The sequence below is a fragment of the Phyllostomus hastatus genome, unplaced genomic scaffold (assembly GCF_019186645.2).
Source record: "Phyllostomus hastatus isolate PE091 unplaced genomic scaffold, TTU_PhHast_1.1 phas_contig_86, whole genome shotgun sequence".
In the NCBI taxonomy this organism is placed as follows: Eukaryota; Metazoa; Chordata; class Mammalia; order Chiroptera; family Phyllostomidae; genus Phyllostomus; species Phyllostomus hastatus.
The window spans coordinates 95,485,199-95,505,532 of NW_025333977.1; the positions used below are offsets into that span (position 1 = coordinate 95,485,199).

At 42.9% G+C, this 20,334-nt stretch overlaps 1 protein-coding gene across 7 annotated transcripts in view; it reads right to left on the bottom strand.

The window, feature by feature from the left end:
* The window catches only part of IQSEC1 (IQ motif and Sec7 domain ArfGEF 1), a 211,821-nt gene that overhangs the window by 43,264 nt on the left and 148,223 nt on the right, over window positions 1-20,334 (bottom strand). For all 7 annotated transcript variants that reach the window (XM_045850721.1, XM_045850722.1, XM_045850719.1 and 4 more), the window contains exon 2: window positions 2,958-3,249. In XM_045850721.1, the coding sequence (XP_045706677.1) occupies window positions 2,958-3,249 (292 nt within the window). The remainder of the gene's footprint in view (window positions 1-2,957; window positions 3,250-20,334) is intronic.

Consider the following 20,334-nt stretch of genomic DNA (forward strand, 5'->3'; position numbering starts at 1 on the left):
AAGAAGGGGAATGGGTGGTGGAGGGGGTAGTGGCATGCATGTGGCTCCAACTGCTTTTTCAAAGCCTGGCCAGACCCAGAGTGAGCCAGGGTAAGTCTATTTTTTCTTTTATTCTGAAGGTGACTTCACTTCCACATCTGTAAGCAGAATTGTTTTTTTTATTTTTTGGTTTTGAACAGAGCTCTGAAAGCCCACAGGGCCAATAAAGGGCTCAAGGCTGAACTCCAGGAAGCCCTCTCTTCTCTGCCATCCCAGGCCTGAAGTCCTAAACCCCTTATGTTAGCTTGATGGGGGTTGGGGGCAGGGTAGAGGTCATAATGCCAGGGTCACCAGCTCAGGCCCAGAGCTCACTCCAGTGCCTATTTTTTCTTGCTGACTCTGGACCTCACAAACCAAGCAGCAACCCTCTTTGTCTGAGACCAGCTTCCCAAACCTGAAGGTACAGGGGAGGGAGAAAAAAGGGACTTCAGGAAGGCAGAAATGGGCTCTGTGTTTTGTCATCAAAGCCCCCCTCAGTCCCTCCTACCTGGCTTCCCCCAGAGAACACACACTGAGCCAGGCCTGCTCTTACCCATCGCCAAGGCTCATGGTGGCCATTCTTCCCTAGGCCAGAACCCACCCAAGGCCTGCTCTGAAATTTTACTGGGGCACAGGGGAGGAGATCCAATCAGTGTATGTTCACCTGATACTCACAATGATGCACAGTCTTCAGATGCTTACAAAGACGCACACTTCTCAGAGGAGGCTCAAAGAATTAGTGTGACAAGGAGCCAATCCCAGCCAGGTCTTTCCCATCAAACCCTCACTCTGCCTTTAAAGGGGCACTTCTTCACAATGGGGAAGAAAAACTAGGAAGAAACACCCTTCCTTAAAGCAGAACTACCACATTTCAAAGACCTTTTCCTCTGGCTCTCACTGATAGGAAACTACCAGGAGGTGCAGTGGCCCCAGAGCCAGATGGAAAAGCCATGGCTTTCCATTGGGCTTCTTCCACTTAAATGGGACTTTGTATTACACAGACTTGAACCTCTCTTGGAATCAGGTACCCTACATTCATCTGGCAATTTTTGTGTAGCCTGTCCTAGTCCAACTTTTGTCTTAATTGCCAGGAAGAGCTCAGTGCAGAGTCAAATGCTCACTGGTCCTCAATGACACTTCCTCATTCTCACTTTTTACTACCTCTTCCCTGCCACGTTCTCTCCCAAGTTTGTTTTGCTTTTACCTCTTGCTGGAAAGCCCCTTCCACAAAAACCCAGTTCTAATGCCTCCTTAGAGAGGTCTTCTCCACTACCCTTATCCAATGCTGTCACCTCCCACAACCACTCAATTTATTTCCCCTACTTCTTAATCTCTAACGTTTATATCACTTTTGGAATTAAACTGTGTTTTTACTGCTAACTTATCCATGGTCTATCTCCTGGACCACAGTGTCAGGTCAAGAGCTAGGACATGACCTTGTTCCACAGTAGACTCCCCAACATCCAGTACACTGGCACAGATGGACTTGCCCCCTGCTATGGACCTATTCATGGGGCCAAATACCACAGGGGCAGGAGATTATTTGCTTCCACAGACTGAGAAGGGGCCATCTGCTATTAGACTCTGGCCACTTGCTATCTCCCCGCTCAATACCAACTCACAGGTAGAAGAATTAACAGAGATCAGGGCTGACTGAGGTGGGCAGGGATGTCCAAAGTCAGAGGGCAATACCAAGAGCAGGAGAACAAGTCCTTGTGGGGAAAGGCCCACCTTGGGCAGTTACCACACTGCTCCCCAGAGAAGTCAGGGCCATACTAGGCCCAGACCTCTGCTCCAAAAAAGACACATAGGAAGACTGAAAGTGGACAGAGGACAGCCAGCCCATGGGGTACATATGGGCAGGAGGGAAGGGCAAGATGGTTTCTACAGCCTGGAGTCTGAAGGACTACGGTCCTGGGGCCAGGCAAGTGCAGAGGTGGCTGCTAAGGACCCATATGAGATAGCCCAAAGCTGAGTGTCCAGGAGCTAGGGAGACTGAGTCAGAGAGACAACTTAGTCCTGTATGCTTGCACAACTGCTTCCCAGGAAGAGCCTGGGATTTCTCCTGAAGCCTGGAACTTTTCCTCAGAGTTTCATACTTAAATTCTTGTTAAAGTGCCTACCTTGTGTCTGTACTCTGAGGTCCTGAAAGTAAGAACTCTTTGCCCCTCAATGACCTCCTGCTCTCTGCTCCCCCCACCCACCACCACCCAGCTGTGACAGGCCTTTCCCCTTTTCCCTCCTTCCTGGAACTCAGCCAGGTGGTGCATCAGCCTCACACAGTACAGAGGTGCTGACCTCACAGTGTGGGTGTGGTCCAAAGCCCATCAAGGCAGAACTGCAGCCTTCAGTGAGGTGACTTCCCATAAGACTGTTAACTTGCAAACTGGAAAGGATATACTAAACAACTTCTCCTCACTGGCTGTGGTTGGACTTGGTGTTCTTTTTAGAGCAAGAGCTATTTCTGTTGTAAATTGACCCTCCCTTTTCTCCAGGGTCTCCCTGATCAGACTTCCCAAGGGTCAGACTTCTCCTGGGGACTTAGAAATTCAGTAGCTCGACACACAATCTGTGTGTCCTTGTGGTGTCAGGCCTTGATATCTGGACCCTCATTATAGCCTGGGCCCCAGGCATTAGGGCTGGGAACAGGGTAGAGGCAAAGGCCTGACAGAAGAAATGTCCACAGTCCAGTCCCTTCACTCTGAATCCCTCCATGCCTCAGGAGGGGCAAGTTAGCTCACGCTAAGGCAAAGGCCGCATTCTTAAGGAGCATGAACCTTACTCATACTTCCTTGTGTTGGAGAATGCAGAACACCAGCATTAAAGTTGACAGACTCCTGCTACTCCAGCAAAGGGCCACATGATTACTGGGAAGACACATAGCAGGCAGAGCAGCTCTGCTGCCTGTCCCCAGTGGCTAAGAGACTGGATCCACCTACCTGCTTGTCCTGCAGGTCTGAGGAGAGCTCATAGCTTTCAGAGAGAGAGCGTGAGCGCTTGATGGCCTCCTCCTCAGCCTGCTTGCGTAGGATGGAAGTCGAGTGCTGCAGCTTGGGCCTCCGTGTGCGCTGCTGCTGCCCCAGCGGCCCAGAGTATAGCCCATAGGTGCCCCCAGATGTGTGCTCGTAGTCCGGGCTCAGGCTGGAGCCAGGCACTAAGGGACCCTGGCGATAGGCTGAAGGGCTGTCCAAAGATGTGCAGGTCTCGCTGCTGGGGGCTTCACCCTCCACGCTGCAGAAGAGAGAAGAGAGAGGCCTCCTATGAATGGAAATTCAGAACCCAGGGCCTTTCAGGACACCAGGAGATAGGAGGGGAGGTGACAGTCAAGAGGTGGCCTACTGAGTTGAAGTAGGGGTCCATAACGCCCAGTGTTCCTACTTCCTCCTCACCCTCCACAGTTGATCAACCGCATGCAGCTAGAGGGCCTCTGCCAAGACTCTCTGCTCCACATCTTCCTGAGGCTCACTTGCCTCAGGTTTCATTTTCTCTGTAAAATTCGCCAGCTTCTAACCTCTGACACGTTACTAATTGATTTTGATTATCCATCTCCTACTCAAAAGTGTCAACTTGTTAGGACAGAAGTTTAGCCCATTGATCCACTGAGGATTCCAATGCCAAGAGCCAGGCCTGTACAAAGTAGGTGCTCAGTAAATATTTACTCAGTGACTGAATGGATCCTTTCTCACAATGACCACCTACATTAAGTAAACCACTGATTTCTGTACTTTAAAAAAAATCAGTAATTAACAAAAGTGACTCTTTACTGCACACCTACTCAGGGTTCATGCACTGTGCTGGTGTTTGTTAGGAGCTGAACTGTGCCTCCTTCAAATCTATATGTTGAACTGTAACCCCCAGAGTACTTCAGAATATGTCTGTGTTTGAAGGTAGGGTCTTTAAGAGATAATTAAGTTAAAATGAGGTCATTAGGCTCCTAATCCAATATGACTAGAATCCTTATAAGATCAGGACACAGATACACACAGAGGGATGACCATGTGAGGACATGGCAAGAAAGCAGCCATCTACATACTAAGGAGAGAGGTCTCAAAGTAATCAACCCTGCCTACACCTTGATCTCAGACTTTCAACCTCAGGAACTCAAAGTGAGGAACAAATGTCTGTTGTTAAAGACACCTAGCCTGTGGCACTTGTTCCCATACAGGGACTTGCCCGAGGTTGCACAGATTGAATTAAAGCCCAAGTTGATGAGACTTTCAAGATTGGGTGCTCCTTTCCACCTCACTGCCCCTCATTCCCATGATGTGTACACATCCTCCCAATGTTCCAAGCACCAAGTAGGAGTGCTACAGTAGAATAAGCAGCCAGAGGGGAAATAAAGGCAGGGCCCTCACCATTGCAATCTAACAAAAAACTTAATACAGGAGGATAAAAGCAAAGGCACCTGTTGATCCAGCAGTCCTGAGCCTAGTCCTAAATAAGGCTGCCAGGCATTCCAAATAATAAGGTAGTGTGGGAGGGGGGAAGCCCTTGAAAGTCTGTGTGCATCATTTCCACTAGCTGGGAAAAGGAAAACCTTGAGATTGTATTCATCCAAAGGCCTAGAAGGGGGAAGGAGGAAGGGATCCACAGAGAAGCCATAAAACAACTTTGGTCAACTGCCTGCCTCCCGTCACATATGCAAAATGAATAGATAGATAGTCTGGATCGAGATAAGGATTTGGGCTAACAGTCCCCCATACATACCTATGTTTGGGTAGTCACTTCTCCCTGGAGGGAAGCTGGAACCACCTTTACCCACCAATCAATATGTCAATATGTAGCTCCCTCACCCACATCCCTCAGAACAATGAACTCTCTCTGCTTGTTTTGCCACATGGGCTGGGGGTGGAAGGCCTGGCCACTCGGCCTCTTGGGGGTAGAGGAGGTAGAGGGAGGGGTCTGGCCTCCCTTTTTGACCACCCTGCTCCAGCCCCCTTTGCCCATGCTTTCCTACTAGAACTTAGCATTAATAAACGTTGCTTGTATGCTAGTAGGTTTGCTGATCTTTAATTCTTTACTGTCAGCAAGGAGAACCAAGTTTCTGGGAGTTTCTCTGTGACAGGAGCAGGGCTGACAAACTTACTCATCCCAAACTCATGAATTTAGCTAACATTGGTTCCCACTACAGATTGCTTTATAGCATAGGACAAGAGAGAAGGTGGAAATTTATACAAGACATTTCTAACACAACTTCTGGTACCCCCTCTAGCCATGCCTTTTCATTTGCATGTCCCTGTAGTATATCACTCAGCCTTTAAAAGCCCCTGGGGCCAGGGCAGGGTTCTCTCTAGAAGTGGTGCAGTACTTCCAGAGAATGAACACAGGCCCTACCTACGCTGCAGTCCTTCCTCAGTGGCCTCATCTTCAGATTAATGGGAAAGCCTTACATTCAAGAGCCTCAGGGCCAAATGGTTTACCCCCTAACCACCTCTGCTTCCATTGCCTCCACTTGTCACAGGGACTGGCAGGGCCTCATTGCCAAGTGTACAATGTCAGAGTGTTCACTGACTCCTAGGTGAGACTCGAAGTAGGGGCTTAGGGAAGGAGGCCCTGGAGCAGAGAGGACCAAGACAAATGGAGCAGACCCACCCAGCAGGAAGGGAAGCAACCTGCCTGCTTGCAATTCTGCCTTAAGACACAGGGATGGGTGCAAATCCAACTCATAGTTTAAGAATAGGATAAGAGTTCAGCTCTACCAACTGGCTCTGACCTCCAGGAACATGCAGTGTCTCTCCCGTGACAAAAGGACATCCCAATCTGCTCCCCAGAGGCTAAAGTGTGACAAAGGTCATTCTTCCCTTGGGGTAGAAATTAAGAGACTAGGTGCTTTGCCTTGATCTGACTGTGGATCAGGGTAGGTCAGCTCTCATTTCAAGGCCTGCTTCCCTATCTGCAATACATGTGGGCTGGCCTAGATGCCTTCAAGGTGTCAGAGGAATACCACCCTACAGGAGTCTCCAGACATCAGTCACCCAACAGCAGCTTCCTTTGGGCCTGATGTGTATGTGTTAGGTAGGGGAAGGGATGGAGACAGGCAGAACTTAAAATTCTAGCACTGCCTTGTGGACAAAAAAGGGACTCTAATAAATCTAAACAAAAGCAAACTCACAGGGTGATCTGATCATAAATTCCTAACCGGTTGGTCATGGTGAATACTCACCAACCAATAAAAGCTTTACCTTTGCCTTAAGCAAGCCCTGTCCGTTGTTTTTGTGCATCCAGGTTAACACACCTTTGAAATGCCTTTATTTCAGAGCCCTCAGAAGTAATCATTCTCAAGGGAGCATAATTTTAACTATCCTGTACCTTTTTTTTCTCACCTTCATATAACCTTCCTTATGTTCCCTCCTTAATTCCAAATGTATAAAAGAAACTGCAAAACTGTTATTCTCCAGAGCATCTGAAATCTTGCTTCCCAGCATGTTATTAGTTTAGCTCAAATAAACATTTACAAAAAATCTCTACAGATTTGGACATTTCTTACATTAACATTTACTTGGAATACTCTGCAGCATTCTGAAAAAGCCCCCACTCTCCCCCCATCCCTCTGCAGACCTGTACCCAAGTGCTAGATACCAGCAGAGGCTCATTATGCCCCATTGGCTCCCTGCTTCACATTGGGTAAACTTGAATAAGTTGTCTCTTAAAATCCCAGACTTCCCTGCTTTAGGTAGCAGGTGCTGACTTTAGCTGTTCTTAGAAAATTCTTGAAGTGGAAAAGGGTTGGGATAACCCAGGGAAAGGAAGGGAAAATGGTTTGCTGCTTTTACTTTTTTAAAAATTGGATTGCTTACTGAGAGTCTGAACATAATCTTTGCTGATTAAATGAAAGATAGAACTCTCCTTAGCTTTGAAAGAGAAAGAACACTTGCTTCCCCAACCTAAATCTCAGGTATTCTTAGGTGTCTAAGAATCTTTGTGGAATTGCCTGAGGAAACATTTCCTCTAGGGTATGATGTAGTTCATCTGAAGATGTGCACTTAGAGGCTGGTTTTCTCTAGAAGTTTATTCAGACTTGACAGATATCAAAGGACAACTAAAATTAACATGGAAAATTCTGTCTCTGAGGCCAACAAGCATCACAACCATCAGCCTCCCATGAATACTCCTGCAGGATCCTTCATTACTTTTAATCATTTCCACACACAATTAGAAAAAAAACTGGTTATAAAATTAGGCAGAATAAGTGAAAAATGTTTAATTGGTCTTTCAAAGCTTCAAAAAGAAGATTTAGTAAATGGACCAACCTATGATGTAGTTTAAGTGGTGACCCAATTCTTTTGAGGCATTAAAAATAGATGCCCATATTTTTAAAAATAATTTTATTTCAATGAAACATGATGAGGGTTTAACAAAAGAGGAAAGCTTTGACTTTTCCAGAACCCTTAACATCAATCAATATAGTGGCTATCAACTAACTGTACCAGTAGCCACTGTATTCTTCAACACCACACACTACTAGGCTGCGTTCCATCTTAAAATTTTCCAAAAAAAAAATTAGCCTCTTTTGCATCCAATAGGCATTTTTCTCTACAATATTACTCAGGTGTTTAAAAATGAGTTGTGTGCAATGCAAAAGGTTTCAGACTAGGACACCTGAGACAGCTGCAAGGCTACCCCAAGCAGGTGAAGGGGCTCAAGATGGGGACCTTGTGACCCAAGGGAAGGGCACCAAGGAAGGAACAGTCCATAAGGGTGTGGTAGGCTGGTTTCCATCATCAAGGGCTGGGTCGCATGCCCCAGCAGCATTAACTGCCCCCACAGACCTCGCTCTTCTAGCTGGAATGCACCAGACAAATTCAGACCCTGAAGGCTCTTTCAGCGGCAATCCTAAGCCCCAGCCCCACACTAGATGTCCTTATTTTAAAAGAAAAACTTGACTTGTCAAGGACAGATACAAATTTTAAGTTCTTATCTCAAATGCCAAAACCAGATTTGGATCCAAATGTCCTTTTATAAACTACTGCATTTTGTTGTTGTTTAGAAACTTGAGTCCATAATTTTAATCAAAGAGTTTAACATACCTAGTTAAATTTACGTGTAAAGTAGACCCAATTAAGGATATGGAGTATTTTTTTTTATTGTTGTCCAAGTACAGTTGTCTCCATTTTTCACCCACTAGTCCCCCATACCCCAGCCATCCCCACCTCTCACCCTTGATCCTAGCCCCCTCTTTGGTTTTGTCCATGTGTCCTTTACACATATGCCTCGACAACTCTTCCCCCTTTCCTCCCCATTATCCCCTCCTACTTCTCTTCTGTTTACTGTCAGTTTGTTTTTAATTTCAATGTCTCTGGTTATATTTTGTTTGCTTGTTTTAAACTACTAAGTTTTTTTTTTTCATGACTAAAGGTCTCCTTGGCTGTCTATGTGTTTCTATATATGTATGTTGTAAATGTGAAATAACTTTCTACATCCAGATGATATTAAAATTAATTTTTTTAAATATTTTATGTATTTATCTTTAGGGAGGGAAGGGAGGGAGTGGGAGAGAGAAAGAGAGAGAGAGAGAGAGACCAATGTGCGGTTGCTGGGGGTTATGGCCTGCAACCCAGGAATGTACCCTGGCTGGGAATCGAACCTAGGACACTTTGGTTCCCAGCCTGCGCTCAATCCACTGAGCTACGCCAGCCAGGGCTAAAATTAATTTAATAAATTAAAATTAATTGATTTTGAAGGCAAGCGCTTATAATAATTGGGTATTCCAAAATTCTCAGAAATATAAAAACTATGCCAAATGCTTTTCAAGTTCACATGATCTAAAATTAATCTTTAGTAAATACAGTTAAAGTTTGTTGGCTTATGGAACAGAAATGTCTTTCAAGCAATTGGTATTAAATATAATATTTATATTTATCCATTTTTACAAAAATAATCCATGGTAATAATTGACTTTGATTTGACACCTATGAAATGTCTCTAGAGGTTATAAAATGTCTTCATAAATTTGACTTCTTAATTTTCATTAGAAATTGAGGTTTTACGGGTTAAAAACCTCATATATATAGGAATGACTTTGTGGTACTTAAGAAAGACCTTTGGAATATCTAAAAAGATTTGGTTTTTAGTTGTTTTTTTTTTTTTTAATGCTAAACTGCATGGAAGGCATTGTAAAATCAGTGATTAAAAAAAGGACTCAGGGACATGGACAACAGTGTCGTGATTAAGAGGGGAAGGGGGTGGGTGGAGGTGGAAGAGGGTATAAAGGGGATAAATGGTAATGGAAAAATACAATAACAACGTAAATAAATAAGTAAATAAATAGAGAGAAAGGTTTTCCAGAAAAAATAAAAACAACAAATAGTTGGGGTGATGAGAAACCCAAGGTGGCCACTTGATTCTTCCCTGCCCCCTGGCTCTCCATTTTTGGGGTTTTGCATTCCTTCATGCATTACAGTACATTTAAGCTAGACTTAAATCAGATGAAGGAACTTATGAGCTGACATTACTGAAAGGAGAAATCTTACACTATTGCCAAGGTTCAGTAAAATCACTTCAAGAAAATGCCGAGTAGGTAACCACTTCCTTTCACAGAGAGCTCCCACAATACAAAGACTTCAAGATCATTGACTGCCAACCTGGAGATTTTGTTTACTGGAAAGAAAATCAGGCCTTTTGGGTAGTGGGTAGCGTGTGTTGCCTTTGCCTCGGAGCCTTGCATCAAGGAAGTCCATGGGGAGGAGCATAGAGAGAGCATCGAGCTGGGAGGGATGAGTGACCATGTAGTGGACTTGGCCGGGTCTGAGCCTGAAGTTCTCCCAAACTTGTGGCTTCCAGAAGGACCCCCTTCAGAGGTGCATTTCTCCTCATTTTAGTAAAGAATATTGCTTTGGAGACCAAGCCCTGTACAAGAGACACTGAGGAACACTTGAGCCCTTGACATAAACATCCTCAGGAGAAAAGAGGAGGCAAGAATCAACAGACAGCTCCAGTGACAAGGACATGCCCACTTGTGTGTCAAGAGGAGGAAATTGACAGCATCTGCTTCCTCAGGGAGGCAAGATGGCAGAGGAGTGAATGGAAGCCGCACTAACTTCCTCCCAAGACCAATTAGTAATTACAACTAAATTGTGGAGAAATGGCTGACAACAAACAACTGAATAGTGAGAGAGAAGCCTTACAACCTTAGGCAGAAAGAAAAATCAGCTTCAGCACTAAATGCCTGCACCTGCACAATAGCATACACGACATTGTGGGTGGAGTGACCCTCAGTCAACCAGGTGGAGGGAAGGGCTCACCAACAAACGACCCAACAACAATCAAAACCCAATTACGTCAAGAGAGCCAACATACATGGCATCCCAAGAGCATCAAGTTTAGGAGATCAAGGAGACGGCACCATTGAATCTCACAAGTCTTCTACCATAGAAGTTCACACCATAAACTCAGGGGGTCAGAACAGATAAATTTAAGAAGCAGAGGCAAACAAGAAAAGTCTCACAAACAATGGGGAGGCAAAGGAACAGTCACAAAATGAAAGGAAAGGAGGATTCCTCAGAAAGAATGCTGAATGAAATAGACACAAGCCAACTATCAGATATTGAGTTCAAAGCAATGGTTATAAGGAAGCTCAATGAGCTCAGTGAGAACTACCAAGGACTACAGGGAACCTATGAGGAACTTATTGCAAACTATATCAACATAGAAAAGGAAACAGAAACTATCAACAAGAGTCAAGAGGAAATGAAGAATACAATTTCTGAATTGAAGAACACAGTAGAAGGAATCAAAAGCAGACTACATGAAGCAGAGGATCAAATTAGTGAGCTGGAGGACAAGGTGGAAAAAAATTGCGACAATGAGCAAGAAAAGGAAAAAAGACTCAAAAAAATGAAGAGGGGTTAAGGGAACTGCAGGACAACATGAAATGTAATAATATCTGTATGATAGGGATACTGGAAGAAGAAGAGCAAGGGACAGAAAACTTATTTTAAAAAGTAATGATGGAAAACTTCCCTAATATGATGAAAGAAAAGGTTACAAAAATCCAGGAAACAGAGTCCCAAACAAGAGGAACCCAGAGGGGCCCACTCAAAGACACATCATAATTAAAATAGTAAAATTCCAAGACAAAGAGAGAATCTTAAGATAACAAGGGAGAAACAGGAAGTAACATACAAGGGAGCCCAGATAAGGCTAGCAGCTGACTTCTCAATGGAAAAACCATAAGCCAGAAGGGAATGGCAAGGAATATTCCAAGTAATGAAAAGCTGAGGCCTGAAACCAAGACTACTCTACCCAGCAAGGCTCTCAATTAAAACGGAAGGTGAAATAAGGAGTTCTCCAGACAAAAGGCAGCTGAAAGAACACATTGCCATCAAGCCAGCACCGCAAGGTATGCGAAAGGGACAGCTTTACGAAAAGGAAGAAAAAGAGAGTAACACAGGTACGAAGGGAGTAAAATGGCAAAGAATAAGTACCTGCCAATTACACCCCTAAATGTAAATGGATTAAATGCTTCAATCAAAACACACAGGGTAGGTGAATGGATAAAAAACTAGACCCACAGATATGCTGCCTACAAGAAACCCACCTCAGAACAAAAGACCAACACAGACTGAAACTGAAGGGTTGGAAAAAAATATTCCAAGCAAATGGACAGGGAAAAAACAGCTGGGGTAGCAATATACATATTAGACAAATAGACTTGAAAACAAAGGCCATAAAAAGAGACCCAAAAGGACACTGCATGATACTCACAGGAAGAATACATCAAGAAGACATAAACATTATAAACATATATGCACCCAACAGTGGAGCACCCAATCACATAAGGAAAATCTTAGAGGACTTTAAGAAAGATACAGACAGCAACACAATTATAATAGGGAATTTCAACACCCCACTGTCAAAAATGCATAGATCTTCCAAACAAAATATCAACAAAGATATTGCGACATTGAACAATGTCCTAGATCAAGTGGACTTAACTGATATATACAGAACCTTTCATCCCAAAGAAGCAAAATACACATTCTTTTCAAATGCACATAAAACATTTTCAAAGATAGACCCCATGATATGACACAAAACAGGTGTCAACAAAATCAAGAAAACTGAAATCATATCAACCATTTTCAGACCTCAAGGGCCTGAAACTAGAAACCAACCTCAAGGAAAAAACTTAAAAAAACTCAAACTCATGGATATTTAAGAGCATCCTAGTAAACAATGAATAGGTTAAGAATGAGATCAAGGAACAAATCAAAAAGTTTCTGGAAACCAATGAAAATGAACTCACAACAGTCCACAGCTTATGGGACACAGCAAAGGCAGTCATGAGAAGGAAATTCATAGCAATACAGACCTACTTAAAAAAGACAGAAACATTTCAATTAATCAACCTAACCCTACATCTACAAAAACTGGAAGAACAACAACAAACAAAGCCTACAGTAAGTACAAGGAAGGAAATAACCAAGAGCAGAGCAGAATTAAAAGACACAGAAACTAAAAGAGCAATTCAGAGGATCATCCAATCCAGGAGCTGGTTCTTTGAAAAGATAAAAAAAAATCAACAAGCCTTTGAGCAAACTCATTGAGAAAAAAAGAGAGAGGACCCAAATAAACACAATCAGAAATGAAAGAGGAGAAATTACAACTGTTACTACAGAAATGCAAAGGAGTGTAAGAAATTTCTATGAAGAACTATATGACAAAAAATTTGAAATTCTGGGTGAAATGGACAAATTTCTAGAAAAATATAATCTCCAAAAACTTAATGAAGAAGAAGCAGAAAGCCTGAATAGACCAATAACAGCTGGTGAAATTGAAGCAGTAATCAAAAAGCTCCCAGCACACAAAGGCCCCAGACCAGATGGTTTCACAGGAGAATTTTACAAAACATTTAAGGATGAGATAACCCCTATCCTTCACAGACCATTTCAAAAAACCCAAAAGGAGGCTCCCAAACTCTTTATGAAGTAAGCATCATCCAAACCCCAAACCAGATAAAGACACAACAAAGAAAGTAAATTACAAGTCAGTATCACTGATGAGCATAGATGCTAAAATACTCAACAAAATATTGGCAAACCACACCCAGCAATACATTAAAAAGGTCATACACCATGATCAAGTGGGATTCATCCCAGGGATGCAAGGATGGTACAATATTTGCAAATCAATATACATAATATAACACATAAACAAAAGGAAACACAAACATTACATGATTATATCAAAAGATGCAGCAACAGCATTTGATAAGGTACAGAGCCCATTTATGATAAAAAAAACACTCAGCAAATTGGGAATAGAGAGAGCATACCTCAGCATAATAATGGACATATATGAGAAACCTACAGTCAATATCGTATTCAATGGGCAAAATCTAAAAGGTTTCCCACTAAGATTAGGAACAAGACAAGTATGTACACTTTCACCACTCCTATTCAACATAGTATTGGAAGTCCTAGCCACAGCAATCAGACAAGAAAAAGAAATAAAAGGCATCCAAATTGGAAAGGAGGAAACAAAACTAATTGTTTGTAGATGACATGATAGTGTACACAGAAAATCCTGTAGACTCTACCAAAAAACTACTCAACCTAATAAGTGAATTTGGCAAAAACAGCAGGATACAAAGACAATATTCAGAAATTGAAGGCACTTTTGTACACCAACAATGAAATATCAGAAACAGAAATCAGGAAAAAAAATCCCATTTGTTATAGCTACAAGAAAAGTAAAATACCTAGGAATAAACCTTACCGAGTAGGTAAAAGACTCAGAAAACTATACAACACTGAAGAAAGAAATTAAGGAAGACACAAACAAATGGAAGCATGTATCGTGTTCATGGATTGGAAGAATTAACATCATCAAAATGTCCATACTATGCAAAGCAATTTATAGAGTCAATGCAATCCCTATTAAAATCAATAACATATTTCACAGATATAGAACAAACATTTCAAAAATTTATTTGAACCATAAATAGCCTCTACAATTCTGAGAAAGAAGAACAAAGTAGGAGCGATCACAATACCTGATATCAAACTATTACAAGGCCACTGTAATCAAAACAGCCTGGTACTGGCATAAGAACAGACACATAGATCAATGGAACAGAATAAAGAGCTCAGAAATAAGCCCAAGTCTCTATGGTCAATTAATATTCAACAAATGGGGGAGAAGCATAAAATTGAGTAAAAATAGCCTCTTCCACAAATGGTTTTGGGAGATCTGGATAGCTACATGCAAAAAACTGAAACTCGAACACCAACTTACACCATATACAAAAATAAAGTCAAGATGGATAAAAGACTTAAATATAAGTCATGATACATAAAAGTCCTAGAGGAGAACATAGGTAGGAAAATCTCAGATATTCTATGCAGCAATATTTTCAGTGATATGTCCCCTAGAGCAAGGGATATAAAGGAAAAAATAAACATATGGGACTTCATCAAAATTAAAAGCTTTTGTACAGCTAAAGAAAACATCAACAAAATGAAAAGGGAACCAACTGTATGGAAAAACATATATATAAAGAACTCACAGGACTCTACTCCAGGGAGACATAAAATCTAATTAAAAAATGGGCAAAGAACCTGAACAGACGCTTCTCCAAGGAAAACATACAGGAGGCCCAGAGACATAAGAAAGGATGCTCAGCATCACTAGCCAGCAAATTAAAACCACAATGAGATACCACTTCACACCAATCAGAATAGCCAACATAACCAATTCAACAAACAACTAGTACTGGGAAGGCTGTGGAGAAAAGGGAACCCTCGTATACTATTGGTGGGAATGCAGACTGGTATAACCACTGTGGAAAACAGTATGCAATTCCCTCACAAATCTAAAAATGGAACTCCCTTTTGACCTAGCAATTCCACTGCTGGAACTATACCCTAAGAATCCTGAAACACCAATCCAAAAGAATCTATGCACCCCAATGTTCATAGGAACACAATTCACAAAAACCAAGTATTGGAAAGAACCTAAGTGCCCATCAGTAAATGAGCGGATCAAAAAACTATGATACATTTACACAATGGAATTCTATGCAGCAGAGAGAAAAAAGGAGCTCCTACCCTTTGTGACAGCATGGATGGAACTGGAGAGCATTATGTTAAGTGAAATAAGCCAGGCAGTGAAAGACAAATACCATATGATCTCACCTATAAGTGGAACCTAATCAACAAAACAAACAAGCAAGCAAAATATAACCAGAGACATTGAAATAAAAAAACATACTGACAGTTACCAGAGGGGAGATGGGGATGGCTGGGGTGGAGTGAAGGGGTAAGGGGGAAAATGGAGACAACTGTATTTGAACAACAATAAAAAAATTCAAAATTAAAAAAAAAAGAAAGAACATCAAATAAAAACATTCTTCAACCTCAATGGAAGGGAAGCTACCAGGAGCCTAACCACTAATGAACACCCACCCCTGTCTCTGACACTTGCTTCTGCTTAGAAGGGACACTAAAGACTCCTCTAGGATAAAAAGCCACTGATATCAGAGGCAGACAGCTACCCAAAGATATTAATAAGGCCTATATACTGACAAATTGATCTTTAAATCAGAATCCATTTTTATTGTTTTTGCCTGTCTGCTAATAGTATTTGTCATAATAGTAGTTATAATTGTTCTTTGGGATTCTCTATATAGTCCAACTCTTTAGGATTACTGAAAACATGTAAGATAACTGTTAATACTCTTTTCATGACTTATGTGATTGTTAAACTACATGCAAAATACAGAAAAGTGAGACAGAAGGCAAAACTTGGATCATGATTATTCAAGGGATAGAAATAATCCAGTGTTCTTTTCACAATGTAGACCGTAAGACCTGACTACCTTCCATTTAACTGCCCTTCCCTTTTGGAAAATTTAGCCTCAACTCACATCCCATGGTTATGGTATTTCCCACCCCCAATAGTCCACCGTTTCAACAAGACATTGTTGATACTGAGACTCTCTAGGAATGAGCCTTCCTGGAGTTGTGAGAACACACTATCCAACCAAAAGGGTGGTCATCAATACAATCTTCAGATTGATTTATGACCATAAAAGGAACTGTGAACAAAAAAGGGGGTTCTGTGGAATGTAACTTCACAGGGTGATCTGATCATAAATTGGTAATTAGACAGGTCATAGTGGGAAATGGGTAGTCACACCCCAAGCATGTAACTTTTTCAGTAAAAGGTTTATTTTTGCCTTAAGCCCTGTCCATTGTTTCTGTGCACCCAGGTTAACATACTTTTGAAATAAGCTTTATCCACCCTCAAGAGAGCAGATGATCTTTGCTATATTGTAACCCAATCCCCATCTTGCTTTTTCCCACCTCCATGTAATCATCTTGAAGTTTTCTCCTTCATTTAAAATGTACAAAAGAAACTTCAAAACTGCCCTTCTCTGAAACATTTGAGATTTTGCTTTCCAGCACGTCAGTTTGGCTCAAATAAACTTGTAAAAATTCTCCATAGGTTTGAACATTTCTTACATCAACAGTTCTGATAAAGCTTCAAACAGTGCCTCATAACAAACAGTGTGTAGAAGAGTGAAAGGGTCCCCATGTCACACACACTGGCAGTTGATGCCAACTTATCCATGAGCAGATAGTCTCCAGTGGAAAAGCCTACCCAGCTGTGTGGCTGAAATCTCCACACTCCTCCCTCCATCTTGCCTTCTCTTTGGCAACCTGTGAGTACCTCACAAGGAACCCTTTACACACACACACACACACACACACACACACACACACAGCTGGAAACGTGCAGTAAGAGCTCTGCTCATATGGATTTAAAATTGTCTGGTCACCTTGAGTTTGCAGAAACACACAGAGACAGAGGGAGGTTTCTGTGCAGTCCCCAGAAGCAGACACCCCATGTGTCTCGTGGGTACTTCTGAGCTGCTGGTGGCTCTGCCAGGGAGTGCCAGGCCTGGACCTTCCCCACACTGCCCAATGCTCCATGGTGCATTCCACGTAAGCGATGGATTCGACTCTGCCTAGTCCAGGGGTATCAAACTCATTTTCATTGGGGGCCACATCAGCCTTACAGTTGCCTTTGAAGGGCTAAAATAATTTTAGGACTATATAAATGTAACTACTCCTTAACGGTTAAGGAGTTGAAATTACATTCAGCCCTTTGAAGGCAAGCACGATGCTGATGTGACCCCCAGTGAAAATGAGTTTGACACCGCTGTCCTAGCTCTTGCTGATGTGGCCTCGAAACAAATGTGAGCAGGTGAAACAGGGCATCCTCCCTTAGAGAAGGGAGAGGAGTGCAGCCTGGGCCTGCTCGTGAATTTGTGAAGTCGTCCTCATTCCCATTGCCCATGGTTTGGGGCAGAGGAGGCTAAGAAAAGGCAAGCAGGTGAGGGGTATTGAACTAAGGGCAAGGGCCTGCCTGGCTGCCTGAATGGCTTGGCTCACAGGCAGGACATCAGCATGGTGTATCACTCTGAAGGGAGGCTTGGGACCAGCAGGAGAGGCACTCTTCATCTCTGATAGGAGGAGATGGTTGGAAGCAGTCAAGAAATTTCTGGGGTTTTGCCAACCCAGGATTTCTGCATTATTAGGCTCCTAATGCCTGGGCCAGCAGGTTCCAGAACATGCTTGGGAGAAAGGGCTGGACGTCCACTCAAGGCCAAGGGGAGGGGTCTGACAGGCACCCACAGACTTTCCCTTCACAATGGCAACTCCAGATTCCCCTCCTCTCTCAAGGGAATATACTTTTGAAATATACCCAGATTCTGCCAACTTGTCAGGAGGTAGTCCAGGCCAGCTCCCTGGACTATCACAACAGCCTCCTCACCGGTCTCCCTGCCTTTCTTCTCCACACAGGAGTCAGAGCAAGTCTGACAAAATAAAACATGGATCAGATAAAGTGCTTCCTCTGCTCCACATCACATTTAGAAGACACTGTCCTTGTCATGTCCTTCAAGGTCTGTCCTCAGCTGACCTCATCTTGGCACCTCTTCCCCTTATTCATTTTCTTCCAGCCTCACTAGCTTCCTGTCTTCTCAAAAGGGTCAGGCACAGTCCTGGATCAGGGCTTTTGCACTGGCTATTCCCTCTGCCTAGAATAATCTCCCCCAATCTCAGCATGGACTTAGCCCTCATCTTCTTCAGGTCTTTACTCAATGTCACTTTCTGAGGCCCACCCTACTCATCAAATGTAAAACCACACCTCCCTCCCCTCAACATTCCTAATCCTTACCCTTTTTTTCCTCCTCTCCATGACGATCATCACCTTGGGACACAGTGTATAATGTATTCACTGTATTTTTTGATTTGTTGCCTGTCTCCCATATTAGTATGTGAACTCTATGAAGGCAAAGGTACTTTGTCTGTTTAGCTTACTGATATTCCCCAAGTGCCAACACATGTGCTCAACTAAAAGTGCTCACTAAGTGCTTGCTGAATGAGTGAAGGCATTTTCCCATGCCTGCTGTGTGCAGGGCCCTAAAACATGTGTTTTCTTACATTATCCCTGCTGCATGTCCTGCGTGCTACAAACCTCACTCACGATCTTTCCCTCATCACCCCATGAAGTGACACAGTGACTGGAGCCAGAGTCTTGGATGTCATCATTTTAGTCCCTCCTCACAGCCAATCCCCACCCCTGCCCCACTCAATATGTGACCAAGTCCTGTGGAATCTACGTGAATGGTGTCCCCTTGAGTTGTGCAATGTAGCAGCCCTTCCATGCCCCCCAAATCAAACCAACCTCAAACTATCCTGATAACAAAAGAAAGGGCCAGGCTATCCTACTGCAACCAGCACAGCACCACAACCAGCACTGTCCTCCAGTAAAATGAGTGGACAAAAGTGAGCACATCATGAATGTAGATATGTACCTTAAGAACACATCTTGAACCAGAGAACATTAATTTTTATTGGTTCTGATCAGAAGCTAGCTATACAATATTAGACATCAGGGGATGGTATTTTTCTTACTAGCTAACAGAAATAGAATTTTTAAGTGAAAATGCCCAGGGTTCACAAGTACATGCAGCAACAGGCATTCTCAGAAGAAGGCAGAACTTTTTCAGAGTAGTAGCTAAAAATAATTATCAAATTAAATTATGTAGATACTTGACTGGCTGAACCAATAAAGATGTTTTATTTATAGCAGCACCCTAAAACTCAGAGATTTAAGCCCCTGTCCCAATTAGTACTCAGTTCTAACCCCAGTTCTTTCCTGGGGGAGGGAAAGTGACAAATGAGAGCATAACAGTTATCTTCTCCCTCCCCAAAGCAGATTGCCCTAGGGACAAAGATCTTTGCTTTTGACCTAAGTTCGTAAGTGAGACTTTTGGGTCAGAGGACTGCCAGGCCCACCTCCACCTCCACTTCACACTTACCTCCCCCTGCTCCCACTGCTGCCTCCTCCCTCTTAAGTCTCCAGGCCCGCTGAACCATGCCTTAGACCCCACTTCTTTGCCACAGTTATCTTCTACATGGATTTTGGTGTCTTGCTGTCCAGGTCTGCTCCTTTTGGGAAGCTTCTCCCACAAACCAAGTTCATCAGCCAGGACTGAATATTCTGCAGTCAGTCCTCAATTCCACACTGGGATTCACTATCTGTTAAGACTCCTGGGCCACATGCAAATCAAGGAAGGGGGTGGGCACCTGTTCCAGGTTCCTGACATTCCCTGACAGTTTAGAGTTTCTGGAACATTCTATGACAATCAGGTGGCTCCTACCTACAATCTCAGAAGAAGCTCCTGGTCCAGAAATTCCTTTTCTAGAAATTCACACTAAGAAAAGGTCAACACGAAAAGAGATAAATACAAAAAAATTCACAGCAGTATTGTTTCTAGTTATAAAAATTTGGAAATAACGAATGTCTGTCAACAAGGATTGATTCAAATTAATTATAGATCTATATAATGGAAACAATGTCAAGATGGGGAAAGGTCTGGTTTGATGGCTGTTTTTACGAAAAAGACTGGGGGATTTTTTTTGGCTGACCACCAATTTAATATGAACTGATATCATGATGCAGTTGAGAAGCCTGTCACTAATAAGAAGCCAGAAGCTAAACCAGCCCTGCTGTCCACTGCCAGTGTCAGATCACAGCAGAACACTGTGCACTAGTGCTGCACTGACCAACTGTCCAGGGTCCCAAAATGAGGATTGCAAACCTGGGGCACATGCTCACCCCTCCTTCTGCTTGCCTGCATTAGGCAGACACTGCTAATTGACCATAGACTCCTTTCCAAAACATCTTTCAACACAGAACTCCACGAAACTGGCCCCAGCTGTCATGTGAGATATACTCTATTTGAGAGCCCCCAATCATAGTATGCCAGGGGGAAAAATCTGAGGTCTGGAGATCACCTCCCAC